The 16,265-nt window shown below is 35.5% G+C and overlaps 1 protein-coding gene across 4 annotated transcripts in view; it reads left to right on the top strand.

Annotated features, from left to right (window-relative positions):
- ATG5 (autophagy related 5) overlaps positions 1-14,418 on the top strand; it is an 85,154-nt gene extending 70,736 nt beyond the window's left edge. For 3 of the 4 annotated variants that reach the window (XM_074862207.1, XM_074862209.1, XM_074862208.1), the window contains exon 8: positions 12,051-14,418. In XM_074862207.1, the coding sequence (XP_074718308.1) occupies positions 12,051-12,187 (137 nt within the window). In that variant the 3' untranslated portion in view covers positions 12,188-14,418. Of the gene's footprint in view, positions 1-8,248; positions 8,416-12,050 lie in introns of all 4 variants that reach the window. The other variant, XR_012628102.1, reaches the window with a different exon arrangement.
- The last annotated feature ends 1,847 nt before the right edge of the window (positions 14,419-16,265 follow it).

Here is a 16,265-nt window from a genome sequence, read left to right as displayed (position 1 = left end):
GATGCATATAGGTATAACCTGATTTTCCCAGGAGATAAAACATCTTACAGGACTAAAGAGAACCTTCAAACTAAAGGACCTACAAAAAATAATTAAGAGAAAAGTAGGAGCCTTACCAATAATGTAGAGTAATCCACTAATAAACACTATTTATTGTGTCCTACTCTCTTCTTTAAGGATTCTCTTCTTCAAGGATAAGCACTTGTTAATAGTAGTTGTCCCCCTCTTGAATACCTCATTTTAATCAGAGATTTTGATAACTTCCCATTCAGTGGATAAATTGTACTTTCTATCTTATTTGGCACTTGTAGCAATTTGGAGGATATTTGTAAGAAAACAAAGGTAAAACTTTTTCTTAATGTCAAAACCATAGTCTTATGCAGTGGCTTGGCATATGCACAGAGGTGGTATAGTCATGGAAGATTTGAATGCCCCTTACACTCCTTGCCCTTTTTCCTGATGGTATCATCACCACACTTACAATGAGAAAATGCAATGAGTGGCTACACTTTGGGAAGCTTCACTAAGGCCGGTATCTTAATGCCAACTGTTACTCACTGGCATTTTAAGCAAAGAAGCCAGATGTATGGACCAGATACACAAATAGATGCCATTCTGCCACTTGTGATATTGGGGTCAGTATTCTCAGATGGAAGGGTGGTTGCAAAGCCAGCTGTCTTCAAAATTGCAAACTAATGCGCAAAATCAGCTGTAACTCATTTCAGAGCTATGTACCTGAAGTGTTTTGTCCACATAGCTTAGTAATATTGCGAACTAATTAATGATACTAACTTAGCAAATTCTGTTTGCATATGTTGTATGTATGTGTTGTAAGTTTTATGAATCTACTTTTCTGCTGTGAAGTGGAAGATTTCTGAACTCGAATAAAAAGAATACTTAGGTTACTAGTCAAACTCTCTTTAAAAATAAAGATTATATTATAATCTATCAGCTTTGAAGCTAACTCTTTTGATATTTTGGAATGGAAAAATTAAAATGAGCTTTTGATGAAAATTCACTTCCAATCTTAACTCTGAACAGGTAGCTATTGGGGGGGAGCGATTATTTATTTATTTATTTTTAAAGTTACTGTTCAGTGTAAAGAGCCATTCAGGTATTCCATTACTCCTTTATCCACTCTTTCCTGAATTTTTCAAGAGTAAATTCTTTAATTTTACTGTGGTAGAGATCTCTAAATACTTTAATCTACTAGCTGTTCAAAAGAACTTACAGTGCATGTACAGAAAAGATATTTCATGTGTGCAAACTCTATTGCCTGCTCATTAAAGAATTTATTTTTCAATGAGCAAGGGCCCGGAAGAAGCTAATGTAAGTATTTTAGCAAGGGTTTGTATTTCTCTGATAAACAGCACTCCCCTTCTGTTTGTGATCACAGGATGAAAGCTCTCTAAGCTTGTATATGTACATTTTTACTGCTACATCATGTAGTGTGCTCTTAAGATTGAGATCTCATTCCCCAGGAAGCATTTCTGTCTAAGATTAATTGCCCTTTTAAAATCAGTGTTTGATGTATTCCTTTGGCTATATCCTGACTCACTTTAACCCTCTTTGACCTGACCCCACTGACTATTACCGCCATGGCTGAAGCAGAAATCCTTCAGCTTGATGTATGCAGTACAGACTTGAGCCTGTGGTTTTTCACATCGATGGATTCAATTAGGCAAGTTTTTACGGATCAGCTTAGCAGAGGTTGAAGAATTTGTCAGACATGGAACAAAACTATCCATACTTTGGGGTTAATTGAATAGCTCATCTCCATTTTCATGTGTAATTTGCTTGTGAAGTTGTTTACTTTGTTAAATATCATCATAATATTACTGGAAGTAGCACTTTAAAAAAGGCAAAACCAGTTTATTTTTCTCCAGTTAAATGGGGGAAGGTAGAAAACATGAAATAGCAACCATTAAGCCTTTGATCTGTATATATTGCTTATCACTTTTCAGGCAAATGTTTTTAAACTAATTATGTTTGAATGTCCACTTTTGAGTTTGATTTATTAAACTGGGCAAATAAACTAACAATTAGCATTATGGCTTGATGAAAACAAGTAAATGTGCTGGTCTTCTCTGCATTGACAATGATTTTGCAGCAACAGTAATTCTTTGCTTCGCCTTGCTAGGAATAGTTCATCATTTGATTAGCTGAAAAATTCATTATAAAAGATGAACGACCATTAGTATTGAAGAGTATTTACGGGCATGATGTGAATTATAGTAACTTGCAATTGAAATAAAATAGAGGTTGAAAGTTCAAGAATGCCATTAAAAACCTTTAAAAGTATTATGAATGTGCATATGCACAGAAAATATATAATATGATTGTATAGAGAATTTGCTATTTAATTGTTTGGCATAACAGTATTTTGAAAAAAAAATACACTATAAAAGTTCTCACAAACTATTAGCACAAGAGGTCTTTTACAGCAAATTGATTTGCTTTATACCAGTCTTTATAGAGAAAGATCTTTATCAAATGTTTAATTTTTTTCAAGAGCCATATTGATCACATTTAGCTCCCTAGCTGTACACAGAGATAGCCTTAATTTCTGAGGGTCAGTTGTACACAGTTTAGAGGGAAGGGAAACCTTAAATCAAATTAAGGACATAGTGCATGAAAGGGTTAACTTTTTGTAAGTCAAGATGCCTGCTGTTTAGAAAAGCTACACAGCTCCTAAAAGTGATTTAGCTCTCCTTCAACAATGGAAAACATATCATGGATGAGTTGGGCTCAATTTGTCATGCATTCAAGTGCTTATCTTTTAATGCACACCTTGCCTGTTCCTTGTACACATAAATGTATTGTGTGCTTGCTTGTTACATGGAACAGCAGCATGATTTGCAATGAACTTTGCCACTTTGTTCACATGTGCATAGACCAACTTAAACGTGTTGCAGAAAATTGTTTTATAAGCTTCAATTGCTAACCCCAGTCTTTTATAAACTAGCACAGGTTTATTGTTTGGTTCAGGACTGAGGCTAAGGCACTGGTGCTAAGTAAGAAGGAGTATAAGAGTATTTCCTAGGAGCTTCATCTTATAAAATTATTTGGTTTTTTTCTTTTCTGCCTGAAGCTACATGTTTGATGGGAAGCATCTCAGGCTCAATCATTGTAAGGTCTTCTAAAACCTTTTAACTACTAAAATGTTAGAGATTTAAGAAAAGTATTTTAGGGTTCTGTCATAAATTAGTTTGGGACTTATTACAACAATCCCATTAAAAAGCTTCTATTAAATAGACAAGAATAAAAATTAAAAAAAAGAAAAAACAACTAAGTGTAGTTAAGTAAAGCTTTTGTTTTCATCCTCTGCTTTTCTGTTGAGCTGCATGAACTCTTTCACAGAAGGAAAAATCCCCTTGGTTGTCTTAGATGGCATTACTGTCAAATACTGTTAACTGTATTGGACTGCATGGAGAATTGTTAAAAGTAGTCTGCTCAGGCAACCTGGATTTACTGGTGTTTGAAGCCAAATTCACTTTCTCTAAAACCTTTTTCAGTAAAATAGAAAAATGTTTTCTAGATTGTATATGTACTTTCTGGCTGCTATGAGATTAGAAGTGTAACCCAAGTTCTCATAAACTGCTCCAAGTTGTAATAAACTTTTGCTTGTGGTGATAAGTTTAATCCACATTTTTTGTTATGTTTCAGAAATGTGGCTACCTCACCTAAGGATAGACTTGAGGTAGAAGATGACTGGAAATAATAAGAGAGGAAAAACAACATAGAGAAGAAAATTATGAATAGGGGTGATGCCAAGTATTTGATTTTATCTCAGTATTTCATGATAATGTAGATAATAATGTTGCATATTCATCTACTTTCATTTTGGGGATAGAGAAAGCTAGTACTGTGCTGGAATATAATCCAGGGAATATAATCATACTAAGAACTGTGACAAAGAAACTTTTTTCCTCTCCTTTAAGTCACAAATGTCTAAAGTCAAGTAGGAAGATGTTTATGCCATGAGAAGATCATGTAGAGATCAGCCAACTGACCTGTGTCAAAACCATGTAAAGAAATACAGCAGTAATTAAAGTGAAATCATATTCACATATGGACTTCATGACAGTGTCACAATGGAGGAATACTTGAGATATCTTGCATGGAGTTGGGCTTCTGTAGTTAAGTACTGTACAAGAACAGAGTTCACTGGGGCTGATACAGGTCTGGTTCTATCATAGCATTTTGGACTAAGAAGCAGTAGTTCTTATGAGGGGCTCTGGTCAGATGACATCAAGGCACCATAAGGGCAAAATTGACACTTAATATGAATGACAAAACACTCCATGATGGAGAGAAACTGATGTTTTGAACTGTTTATTTTGAAGAAGAATTTTAAAAATCAAAATAATGAGTTAGAAAAGATAGATTAAGCACTCCTGTTACCTGTAAGGAGTCGTTCAGAAAACCTAATAAAAATTAACATTCCTTTTAAAAGAGATTTTTAAATAAAATACAAAGTTGTGGATTTTATTTAACGTTAGTTGGCTTTGAGGACATGAACTTGCCATTACTTAAAAGCTCTCTGGGATATCTGTGTAGATACCAAGAATATCCAGAGCTGAGAACATGTATTTAGGAAAACTGTGACCTTCTGTTTGAGCAACTGAACTCATCTTACTACCAGTGGTTAAAATGAGAGCTATCATCTTGTTGCTGTGAGTTAACCAGAGCTACCTGATTGTTTATTTATATTCATATTGGGCAGTTAGATTATATCCAGGAACTGAAGTTCTTATTCTCCAAACCACATCTTGTGTTTATTCCCGATACAGAATCATTTTGAGGAAAGAGACTTGTTCTGAATGATGCATTGACCATGTATTTCTGTGTGCAAGTTCTTCACCTGAAATCAGCATCAGTGGTTTTCCTCAGGCCTGGTGGGATATGTAGGCAGGAAGGAAAAGTCAGTCCTATGCTTTTGTGTCACATATCAGCCCCTAAATTTTTGAGGTCAGAGCAACCTTTTGTTGTGGCTAGGCTATTTTCGCATCAGCTTTGCAGAATTTTTTGTGTGTTCTTGCTCTTGGTAAGAGTATACTGAATAGCATATCCTGCTGATTGTGATCCAATATATCATCTGTGTTTCTGTTTAAACTGATAATTATTCCAAATTAGGGGAGAGGAAGGGAATAAGGATTTTGGTAGTTTGTGTGATTAAAGTGAGGTGAAAACTATGTTAAGATTGATATGGAAAATGAGTCACTTCTAGCAATGGACCCTACTACTGTGGTGAGCAGGGTCTTTTTTGCAATAGGGTGGAATTCATGGAAAAGTAAGGAAAACCTGGGATGTGATCACTGAAATAGGCTAGTGTGAAGCTTCTGAAAACTCATGCTAAGATTTTATTCCTATTTTAAAAAATTTAACTAAAAAAACCCCCTGCTCAATAGAATCTGTAGTAACCTTAGACCTCAAAGCTATAATTTCTTAAGTAGAAAATATTTTGTATCAGCAAAGAGAAGTTAAGTGTTCATTGTCTGAAGTACTTGTGCTGCATTCGTTCAAAGAGCAAGTGATTGTTTGGCCAAGATTTGACCAAGCTCAGCTTTTTTGGTATGCACTTCCCATAAAATTGCATAGGTACTGAGCACCTGTTAGTACTCAGCTGAGTAGGTAAGATTTGTTTAAAATACAAGTTTGTTTTTCTATTTGAGACCTGTATACTGAGGTCATCATTACTGTGGAATCTGAACATCTTGCCATGTTTCTGTACTTTGGTTGCTGTTACATATACACATGCCAGAAACTGACTGCAGAAATGTTCCAGTTAGATTTGACTTTATGAATGGAAAAGCCTGAAATAATATGTTTTAAGTTCTAATTATTTAAAAAAAATATATATAAGAAAAGCCAAGTGTGAATATTTGATTTATAGATGGGTTGAATTCATTCTGTAGCTAAGCTTGCTCACTGAGCAAAGAAATATTTTGCCATAAATTAAAAAAGATATGGTATCTGGCTAAAGTAAATATTACAACAGTGATGTCAAAATGTTCATAAATACCCCTTAGCTTAATTTTTTTGAAGTTTATGGATATTTTATGAGCACATGTGATTTTTGTAGCACACGCAATGAAAATAATAGTGAAGCTTGTTTTGTTATAAATGGTATCCAGTCATTGCCAATTTTAATATCAGACATTGGAGCTGGTTTCAGTTTTGGACAAGTTAGATGCTATTCATCAGTTTCAGTGCTAGTAGTTGAAAGATCCCTGTATCAGACTGAACATTACTGACAACAGAGAGGTTTTGGGTTTTTTTAGAGATGTTACCTACTTAAAAGTGCAGAAGTGAAGTATGTTCGTCAAGTGCTTGTTTATATTCCACTACTGATGCAGAAGTCACTGGAGTACTTCTTTAGACGATGGGGCTTGTCTGGGGCTGTCTCTTCTCTGTACATCCTAGAATATCCCACCTGAGGTGCCTAGAGAGAGGACAGATAACTTCAACCACTATCCAGTTCTTTCTTACCACCTGTGGTTACAGGTTAGAACATAGTCTTTGAATTTGCTTGCTAATATAGTGCAGTCTTTTGTAAATGATTGCAAATAGTTTCATATGCAATCCTCTGTGCTAGACCAGAAGTCTACTTTCAAGAAGAAAATTTTCACCTCTGCTTGCCAGGGACTTAGCCCCACCCAGCTTTGGCTTTAGACTTTAAAAATTGAGTCAGCAGTATCTATCAGTAATGAATTTAGTGGCTGCATCTACACATGAAGCACATTACTCAAAGCTATGTATCTGTAAGTAATTTCCTAAGAGATCCTAAAGAAGTAGATTAAAATGTACCTGGTGAAGATGTTGGTGTGTCTCTTCAGATTCAGAGATGTCCCAGGCACCAGCTGCTGAGCACACGCTGTCAAGGAGTGCTCTGACTGCTTCAGGGTATCTACACCTAAAGGCCTATTCTCCTGCCTGGTAATCTGAGGAGCAGGAAGGGTGGAAGGGAAAGCAACTACACCACAGCCACAAAAGGAGAACTCTGTTCCTTCTAACCCTGACCCAAGATGTGTCTTGTTTTCCTACAGTGTGGGATAACCTATTGTCAGGAATACCTTTAGTATCATCTAATCCAAAATATATGATCTATTCTGAAGATAAGCAAGCAAATGTTTATGCCCTGCTTCATAGCTGGAAACTAGTTCCATTATTGATAAGGCTGCTACTACTAGACAGTTTCCTTAGTTATAGTTACTCCTTACACTTTTTAGTGTTCTTGTCCAATGTAGTCCTGTGGCCTTGTATCATGCAAGAAGGTCATTGTTTGCTCCTACTTTGAAGCACAGGGTTCTATTTCCCTTTTTAGGGTTTTAAAGCCAATTTTTTAAGTGGTGCTGCCCTGAGTAAGAAGCTGTGGTTTCTGCATTGTCCATTTTGATGACTACAGGCAGGTTCTGGGACTTGCTATGTAGAGGACTTGCATACAGAGGATTCTAATCAAAGCACTCTAGGGACATTTTTGCTAAATCCTGAATATCTTGTATTGTCTGTCAGTGAAGGAATTTAAGCCAGCTAAATTGCCCTGACAGGTGATTGCTAGAGGCCAGAAATCAGAAGGGAGATGTTTCTACTAAAGAATTTTAAGTGGTGCATCACAGATGTCGTCTGGCTGTAGGTGAGAGTATGTAGCTGCAGCACTGGTGAGTATTGTGGTGCTGATCTAAGTGAAAAATGGCTGAAATATGTACCTTTGCCAGAAGTAGTGCCTTCTCACTATTCTGTTCTTAAGTGCTTGAATCTATCTCAAAAACAATCTCTTCTTTTCCCTCCATCTTTAATTCTTCCTTTCTAAATAAAAAGATAATTCAGTGGAAAAATGTATTTAGATTGCAGCAGGGGAATGTGTAACAATCTGAATTGATGCTGAATCAGCTAATTGAATACTTTTGTTTCCTAATATTGAGTGGTTTACTCTGCAAGCAATAACTTATAGCTAAAGGAAATAGAAAAACTTATCATGTAATACCATGACATTGCACGTCTTCCTACCTTCTCTGAAGACTACAGATTTTCTCTCCGTTGTTCTTTCTCTGTGTCTCACTGATTCTTGTACATTAAGGGTTTTCAGAGGAATCTTGGAATTAGCAGCAAATATTGTAGTAGTTAGGACACTCTTCTTAAAGAAGGGAGAGTGGACTCAAGCTTTAGGTTGAGGAGGGCTTTGAGCCACTGCCTCAAGGACTCTGTCGAGATGCAATCGCCATTATCTCTTGCTTACTTTCAGCAGATGCCTATCTGCAAAAGACAGTCCTTTGCTGATACTTTCTTTGGCTGGATCAAGGTGGTTTCCTGATCAGGAACACTGAGGCACCTTGTAGATGAGAGAGAAGCAGACTTCTTCTTAAACCCTTCACTTGAGAGCTGCCTGTTGGAAAACTCTTCTGACTTGACATGGTATGATTTATTAGCCTGGGGTCAGGTACCTACTTTAAGTGTTTCAGCCTTTGAGTTAGTGTCTAAATTAAGTGATCTGAAATGTCTCAACAATGTCTTAGTGCACAATATGTAAGCATAGTTATCTGCCTTCAGGAGATGGAATATTGTTAAATTTTACCAGAAAGCTTTATAATCTCTGCTTATCACTTGCCAGTAGTGACTTCTTGGGGCTGTAGTGCCTTCTGTATTTGTGGATTTCCACAAGGAAAGCAAAGAAAAATCATTTCATTGTCGGACAACCACTCTGATGACTCAATTGGTTTTGAGGCTTTTTTTTTTTGTAAATGCCAAAATAGTATTTATTATTTGTGCATCACTTCAGTAATAAAAATACTCCTATTTTAAGTAAATAGTTACTATGCACACACATTATAAAAACTGCCTATGAAACCTGTATTTCTATGCTTTTATTTTTCTGATATTTCCACTTCCATCATCTTCTTGAGATTAATCTGCAACAAAGTAAAAGAAACCATCTTTAGGTCATATGATAGTTAACATGTAACTCAGTTCTGTCATGATCTTAAAAGGGAAAAAAATTCAATGAGGTGACTGGAAAATTTGAACTTCTTGTTTTTGAGGAAATCATGGGGTTTTTTTACTACATTACTGAATATTGTAAAATGGGTATTGACAGTAATGATATTATCATGTCTGGACCCTGTGCACTACAGATGAGCAGAGTTACTTGCCCTAATTTTTATAGGCCTGGTCCAATGACACAGAATGGCATTAATCTTTGTAATTAAGTCATTTAAATCTTATACCACTCATTTAAATGTATGTTGTGTTTAGCAACCTGCACACTTCTATAGAGGCATTTTGTGAGTCTAAAAAGACTTCTTGTTATCATAGAATATGGGTTGGGGAAGAAGAGGACAGCACTTGGTTTGTCAAGATGCATAAATAAGCTCTTAAGACTATGAACAGTAATGGAAGGAAAAATGTTTTGTAAATCTATTATATCTACATATCAGGTGGATGAAGCTTTCCTGATAGCTGGCAAATCATCCAGAACCCAGATCACAGTGGTAATGGTGGATACGAATTAGACATCTGTTGAGAAAAGAATAATATTTTCCAGTAAATTTTTTAGTGTATTTGCTGTTGACAACTTTTTGCTACATAAAGCGGAGGAGCCATCTATAGGAGAGAGGCTCTGAATGTGGTTCAAAATGGGGAAGTTACTGAAAACTTGAAAGTTGAGGAAAGTTTGGGTAAATGTGACTTAAGTGAGAGTTTATGGTCTTTAGTAACAAAAGGAGGGAAGAATGCTGAAGTAAAAACAATGGATTTTGTGAAAGGCTGCTACAGTAAATACAGAATTGGTAGATAAGATCTCTTTAGTCAGGCCTCAAGGGGAAAAGGAATTAAGGAGAAGTGATGCTTTGTCAGAGATAATACTAAAGGACAAACAATGCTAATGCAGAGATTTAGACTTTAATTAAACTGTAAATTCTACATTGACCTCTGAGACTTTCTCAGTTTGCTGAGGAACAGAATAAAAGATTTGTATGAGAAAGGGACGAAGTTGGGTAGGGAGCAGGGAATGGGGACACCCAGATTAACTGCATTTCATTTTTAAGCAAGAGGCATCAAGTTAGTATGCACATGCACACACATCCAAAAATGTTCTGTCACACAGTAAAAGAAAAGACGAAGTGTTTATTACTTATAAGCCTTTCCTCCAATGGCAAGAAAATTATACTGAGGTTCTAGAGCTTTTAATCTATTTTTAGTGCAAGTTTTTGCTAAGAAGAGTCAGCTATATATAGGTGGCTAGCACAGTACTAATGCCGAAATAGCATTTTGCCATCTGTGTATGCAAATTTGTTATTTCTGAAAATTAAATGTTATGAAATGTAAAAAAAGGTCACCAACTCTGTGGCAAATTTATGGAATACCATAGATAGATTTGAATTTAAAAGTGTTAAATACATATATTTGGGAATTACTTTAATATTAAAAATATTTAGATGTTCCCTAACTTCTCAGTGTAAAAACTTGGTTTCTAAGTCTTTTCTTTTGGAGTTTATACTCTTGACAATCTGGCTGGTAATGTTTCAGCCCAATAAATACCTGCTTTGGTTGGAAATACCAGAAGTTTATTTTTAAATGACATGCTGCGTTCTTCTGACCTGTCTGCAATAAAACCAGAAACCAGCAATTGTTCATGCTTAATTTAGTGTGATAATGTGTATACTATGCCATTTAGAGAATCAAGCTTTATATATTTAATCAATAATTTGTACAGAATATGATACCATATGTAGGTAACATGTAAATAATTTATAATGTTTTATTTTAGGCAAACATAATTGCTTCTGCAGGAAGAATTATTACTAGCATAAAGTCAACAGCATGTTCAAGGATGGTTCTTCCTAGTCTAATTTAGCCTGTGTTGGCATAGGTACCCAGGTATAATACAAACTTCCTCAGGCAGCTGTCAAATCATTTTGATTACCAAATAAATTAAGATTTTTATCTATGTTATAAAATAGGAATTATGCTACAACTGGGGTAGCTGACTGAAAGAGCTAGTAACGGTACCTTCACTTCTACATTTTGCTCTCTTCCATGCAACTCTTGGGCAGCACAGTGGTTTGTTCTGTAATATAGACAGCAGAAGGGGGGTATAAAACGCCAATTAGAGAAGGCAGGGCTATTTTGAAGCACTGAATGTGGATTTCACTGTGGTAGGTCCATGTGAGAATGCCAGAGTATAGTATAAAACCAGTAAAAGGTCACTGCCTACTTTTTTTTCCCCCTAACCATTATTTGGAGCATATTTCAGATGCTGTTCTCGTCTCAAGGCTCTGAAATAAATTTTCATTTTTTGGTTTTTTTTAGTTCATTTCATGACAGTTATGTCAGTTGCTTTAGCTGGTTCCCATCATTTGAATCAAAGGATCAAAGTACTTGCATCCTCCGGGACAAGTATAAATAAAAAGAATTGAAATATTCTTAGAAAATATTCTTGTCATACTGTGAATCATTTGCTAACTTAGCTTTTCCAAGAGATGAAACTAAGTGAGAAAAAGCTGGTGCCAACTCAGCCTTCTGAGCAAGTCTGAAATATTACTAGAGACAAGTAAATTATTCTTAGCAAAACAAAATTACTTCAGGAATATTATGTGTGTGACATATTACATGTAGTCCAGCTCTTCCAGGAGATTGCAGTATTAAGAATACAACTTTATTAGTACATTTTAGGAAGCTCAACATCTTAAGCATGATCTGTGTAAAATTCATATGGTTTATAGTCAGGCGAGATGGATGTGCCTTAACTGTGTTGACACCAAGCTGTGATCACTGTAGGGAAAAAAAACCCTTGCAACTAATAAGAAGAGTGGCACTTTCATTAAGTTCCATTTTAACCAAATTTTTTCTTGGAATTAATTTTAACAGAGTTTCTGTTTTAGATGATAGAAATCTCAGCATTCTCCATACCAATATTTTCTGCTTTTTGTTCTGTTAAATGTTAAACTCTGTAACACCAGTTAAATCTACTGTAAATTAAGTATAAGTAAATGCTTAATCTTTCTGTGAACTTTGAATGGTATACTAGTGGTTTCTCTTTTTCTTTGAATTAGATGGAGAGCAGAAGACTCAAGTGATGATTCATGGAATTGAGCCAATGCTGGAAACACCCATACAGTGGCTAAGTGAACATATGAGCTATCCAGATAATTTTCTCCACATTAGTATCATTCCTCGACCTACTGATTGAAACTCGGCTATATTGGCATGAGAATCATTCTCAAGCTGGAATTATAAGGGCATGTCAACTTCTTGCTTCTGTCAGTCTTGACAGAGGCAGCCTGACCAGAAAAAGGAAAAAAAAAAAAAAAAAGGCAAACAAAAAAACCCGAAACAAAACAAGAAGTCCTCACTGCTGCAAGCCAAACAGGAAGAGAGATCCTATCATCAGATAAGGGCAATTGGGCTGATCTTATTTTGCATCACTGCTGCTTTTCTTCACCGCTGTAATTAAATCAGTTGCGATATGGAAGAATTTACAGGACCTCTACAAGTCTCCTGTTTTCTTGTAAAATATAATGAAGCTGAAACCGTCAGCTGAAGAGCAAATGGAAATCTGCCACTTGATTGTATTTCTGATTAACAAATAAACAGGGCTGTTTCCTAAAGAGGTAGTGTTTCGACTTTGAGAGTGGAAACATTGGTTTAATTTTCTAGAAAGTTAGACACTGAGAGATTCAGTTACCAATAGCTTTTTGTAAAAGATCAAATTACTGTAAACCCATCTTTCCTTAATGAGAAGTTCATGTTTACAGTATGTGTATTGGTATGCAAATGATCTTTTAACTTTGATAACAAGCAGTGAGAGATTTTAAAGTAAACTCGTGAGCATGTTTTGTCATTTAAAAACATGCACAACTTAATAATTTACAAATACTTTTGCTTTGTATGCTGTCACTGAATACTCCAGTATGTTTATTATTCAAACCAGTTTTCATAGACTAGCAAAGATGTAGGATAATTTGTCTCAGGATTTGTCATGGCATTTCTTTGTGCTCATCTAAATATTTTTTTTCTGTAAAAATATTTTCTTAATTTAGTTTAAAAAGTTTTAAAAAAAAAGTAAACGGATGTTGCAAATTATTGTATCCTGCTGTTTATTCCCATAGACTAGAAAACAGTTAAATCATAGAATGATGAACAGATGTATTGCTTTTTAATAATTTTGAATTTTGGAGAGCTGAGGCTTTTCCAAGCTAATACTTCCTTACATCTGAGTTTAGTTTTCTACTGCAGTCCCTGAGCAATCAGTCTGAAATTTGGAAGCTTCTAATCTCATTGCACAGATTTTTCCTGAGTTTGTCAGATGTATTTTTAGGTTATTGGATCGCTTTGGTTTCTAAATGTTTGTTACCATTGCAGCTGCTACTAGGACTCTACCATTTTTTTGTTATGCTGAATTCATCAAACTGTGTGCTGTATTGCTTTGTCTGCAGTTTGTGGCTGTTTGTGGCACAAGACCATATTTATACTAGACATATTATCAAATATGACAAATATTATCAAATATAAAGAAAGCATGACATTTTCTTTCAAAAACAGTAGCTGTTGAAGTTTCTACTCAAAGTCTTGGCTTCCAAATGTCTTGTTAACTCCCAGTGCTGTTCCCATTCATATCCATGCTCCCTTTATGGTAGGATACTTACCTGTATCTGAAAAAGAAGAAAACAAAAATCAATCAAACAAACAAAAGCCTCTTTAAGAAGCAAGAGAGGAAGGATCTCTTTGGGTGAGGATAGAATTGAAGCTAAAAAAAGCCCTAGGGGCAGCAAAAGTCAGTAGACAGATAGTGTTTTAAATGTAAATGAGGAAATAGCATTAAGGAAATGGAAGGGAAAAGGTAATAGTGAAATAAACCTGTGCTGTATTCTGCGGATCATGAAGAAATTTTAAAACAAACCAAACCATGCTGATCTGTGTTTATGCAGAATTGAAATATAATATTCTTATAGTGGGATGATTTGGTTGAGTTATTCTGATTTTCAGTTGTTTGGAATTTTTGTTACAGTATTGGATTGGCATTTATAAACTTTCTTAGGCAGACATATCTAAATATTCTGGAGAATTTCAGTCCTGCCAATGGATAAAGCAAATATTTTGTAGAGTCTTCATATTAAAAAAAAAAAAAAAAAAAGACAGTATTTTGTAGGGATAATTTTTCCATTCATCAGGATAAGAGGCAGTACATTTAAACTGTAAAGATTGTGGTTCCTTTGTTTTAAGGTAAGCTGGAGTAAGTCACTGGCTATTTTAATATATTCAACACCAGCATTTTAATTATACAGCTCTCTTCTCATGGCCCATATTTGCTAGTAGATCCAACATTTAAGGCCTAGCATGGAACAAAAAAATAGCTTGGCTTTAAAACATACTCTTTCCTCTTATTTTAACTATTTAAACTTTATTAAAAAATAAAACAAAGTTGGAGTCTGTCTTTATTTCCAGCTAAATAAGGATGTTTGTCATGGAGTGACAAAAACATTTAATTAATACTTAATAAGTAGGAATGTCTTAAAGAGCTGGTTGGGTGATGTATCTAAACAAAAGCACATCATCACAAAAATGAAGTGATGTCTTTGCTTTACCTGATTTAAATCACATTTTTGTAGTTTCTTTTACTTAGTTTGTGAATAACAATAGCAACAGAAGGTGTGTTGTGGCTTAAGAAAAATATTTTTCTTCACTTTGAAATGCTATAACTTCTGGAAAAAAGAGATTTGGTCTAAATTGGTCAGAATCTAACATAGTGCTCCCTGAATTAATTTCAGTAATAAGGAAAAGTGCCAAATACATGCACACTCACTCCTCTGCATTTAGAATTTAAGTGTATCTCATGAGCAAGTTAAATTACAGTTTAAAAAAAAGCAAAGTACAGATCTCGTTGCTGTCTTCACTGTATTTCATGTTGTTTGACAATGGCTACCTCCATTTTTGAATGTTCAGTGAAGAAAGGGAGAATTTTCCAATTAACTTCTTTGATACCACTGGCTGTCACTCAGCACACAAGGCGATGACTTTTCATTAAGTGCTTGAAATTGGTTATTTTAGTTTTAATTTCCATTAATTCTTGGGGGGAAAAAAAAAAAAGTATTGGTAAAAAGTCGGATGACATTGCCACTACTGGGAAGAACGTGAGCTTGACATCTGAAGTCCTGGTAGCCCTGAAAAATGATGAATGGGAGATGATGTTGAACTGAATACAGAGTGGGCACAGGGCCTAAGGAGAAGGATTTCTGCTGGGAAATTAGAGCTTGTACAACAGTGTTATGCTGCTAAAGCACCTGTAATTCTGGGTTCCCATTAGGTACATAAAATTCAGAAAAAGGCAGGGAAGTGTTTGCCTGCAAGGGCAGTGGTTCTCACAGGGAATATTGGAGGGGGAAGAGTCCAAATGCTCCTGCAGAAAGAAGAGATTTGGGCTGGTATAGGGACTGTGCTGCCTTAGTAGCAGAAATGCAAATACTGCTGGGTCTGTGTGTTGGTGTGATTGGGACACCTTGCAGGAATATGAAGAAATATTAAATCTTAAGGACAGATCAGGCACAGGAACATGCAGTATGAACAAGCCATTAATAAACATGGAAAGGAAAACTACTGAGCTACTTCAAACGCACTCACTTCTGGACTAAGGGTTTTGGGAGCTGTGGAGCAAGCCAATGCGAAGGTTAAGTTGTGAAAAGGAGAAGAACTGATTGTTATTGGGATCAGTGAATGGAAAAATCCTTTCAATTCTGTGTTCCTGCGTGTTTTGCTCTGACAGCCAGATACCTGTCAGCTGATGAAGACTCTTGATCATCACTTCCAGTATTATTTATATCCTGCATAATAATTATGGCCTTTTTTTTTCCTTAATATCCTTATATGGTGAATGAGGTCTGAGTGACAACTCCTTGTTTATGGCACTGATGATAGCTGGTGTTTTTTAGGAAAATCTGCATCTTGGCTGTACAAGTGTGTTAGCACACTGTTAGAAGACTTCTAGGCCTAAAACATGCCTGTTCACTTTAGAGAATGGTTTAAGCAAATTTCACAGCTTGCCAGTGATACTTTACCAAATCAAGGGACTGGACCAGAAAAGGATAGATTAATCCCTTTCATAGGTACTTTCCAAATTGAACATTTTTGCACGTAATCATTTTAAACTCTCCAAGGAACCTAGATGTTAGTTTGCTTGTAAATTTAGCAGTAGCTTACAGAACGTATTTATTCATATGCTGCCATATGTAGATGTTAAAACTGATTACATACTTGTAGAAGTCTAATATTGA

This window comes from Strix uralensis, chromosome 3, assembly GCF_047716275.1.
Source record: "Strix uralensis isolate ZFMK-TIS-50842 chromosome 3, bStrUra1, whole genome shotgun sequence".
Classification (NCBI taxonomy): Eukaryota; Metazoa; Chordata; class Aves; order Strigiformes; family Strigidae; genus Strix; species Strix uralensis.
The sequence above is the reverse complement of the archived record's forward strand: the minus strand, read 5'-3'. Positions and strand labels throughout refer to the sequence as shown.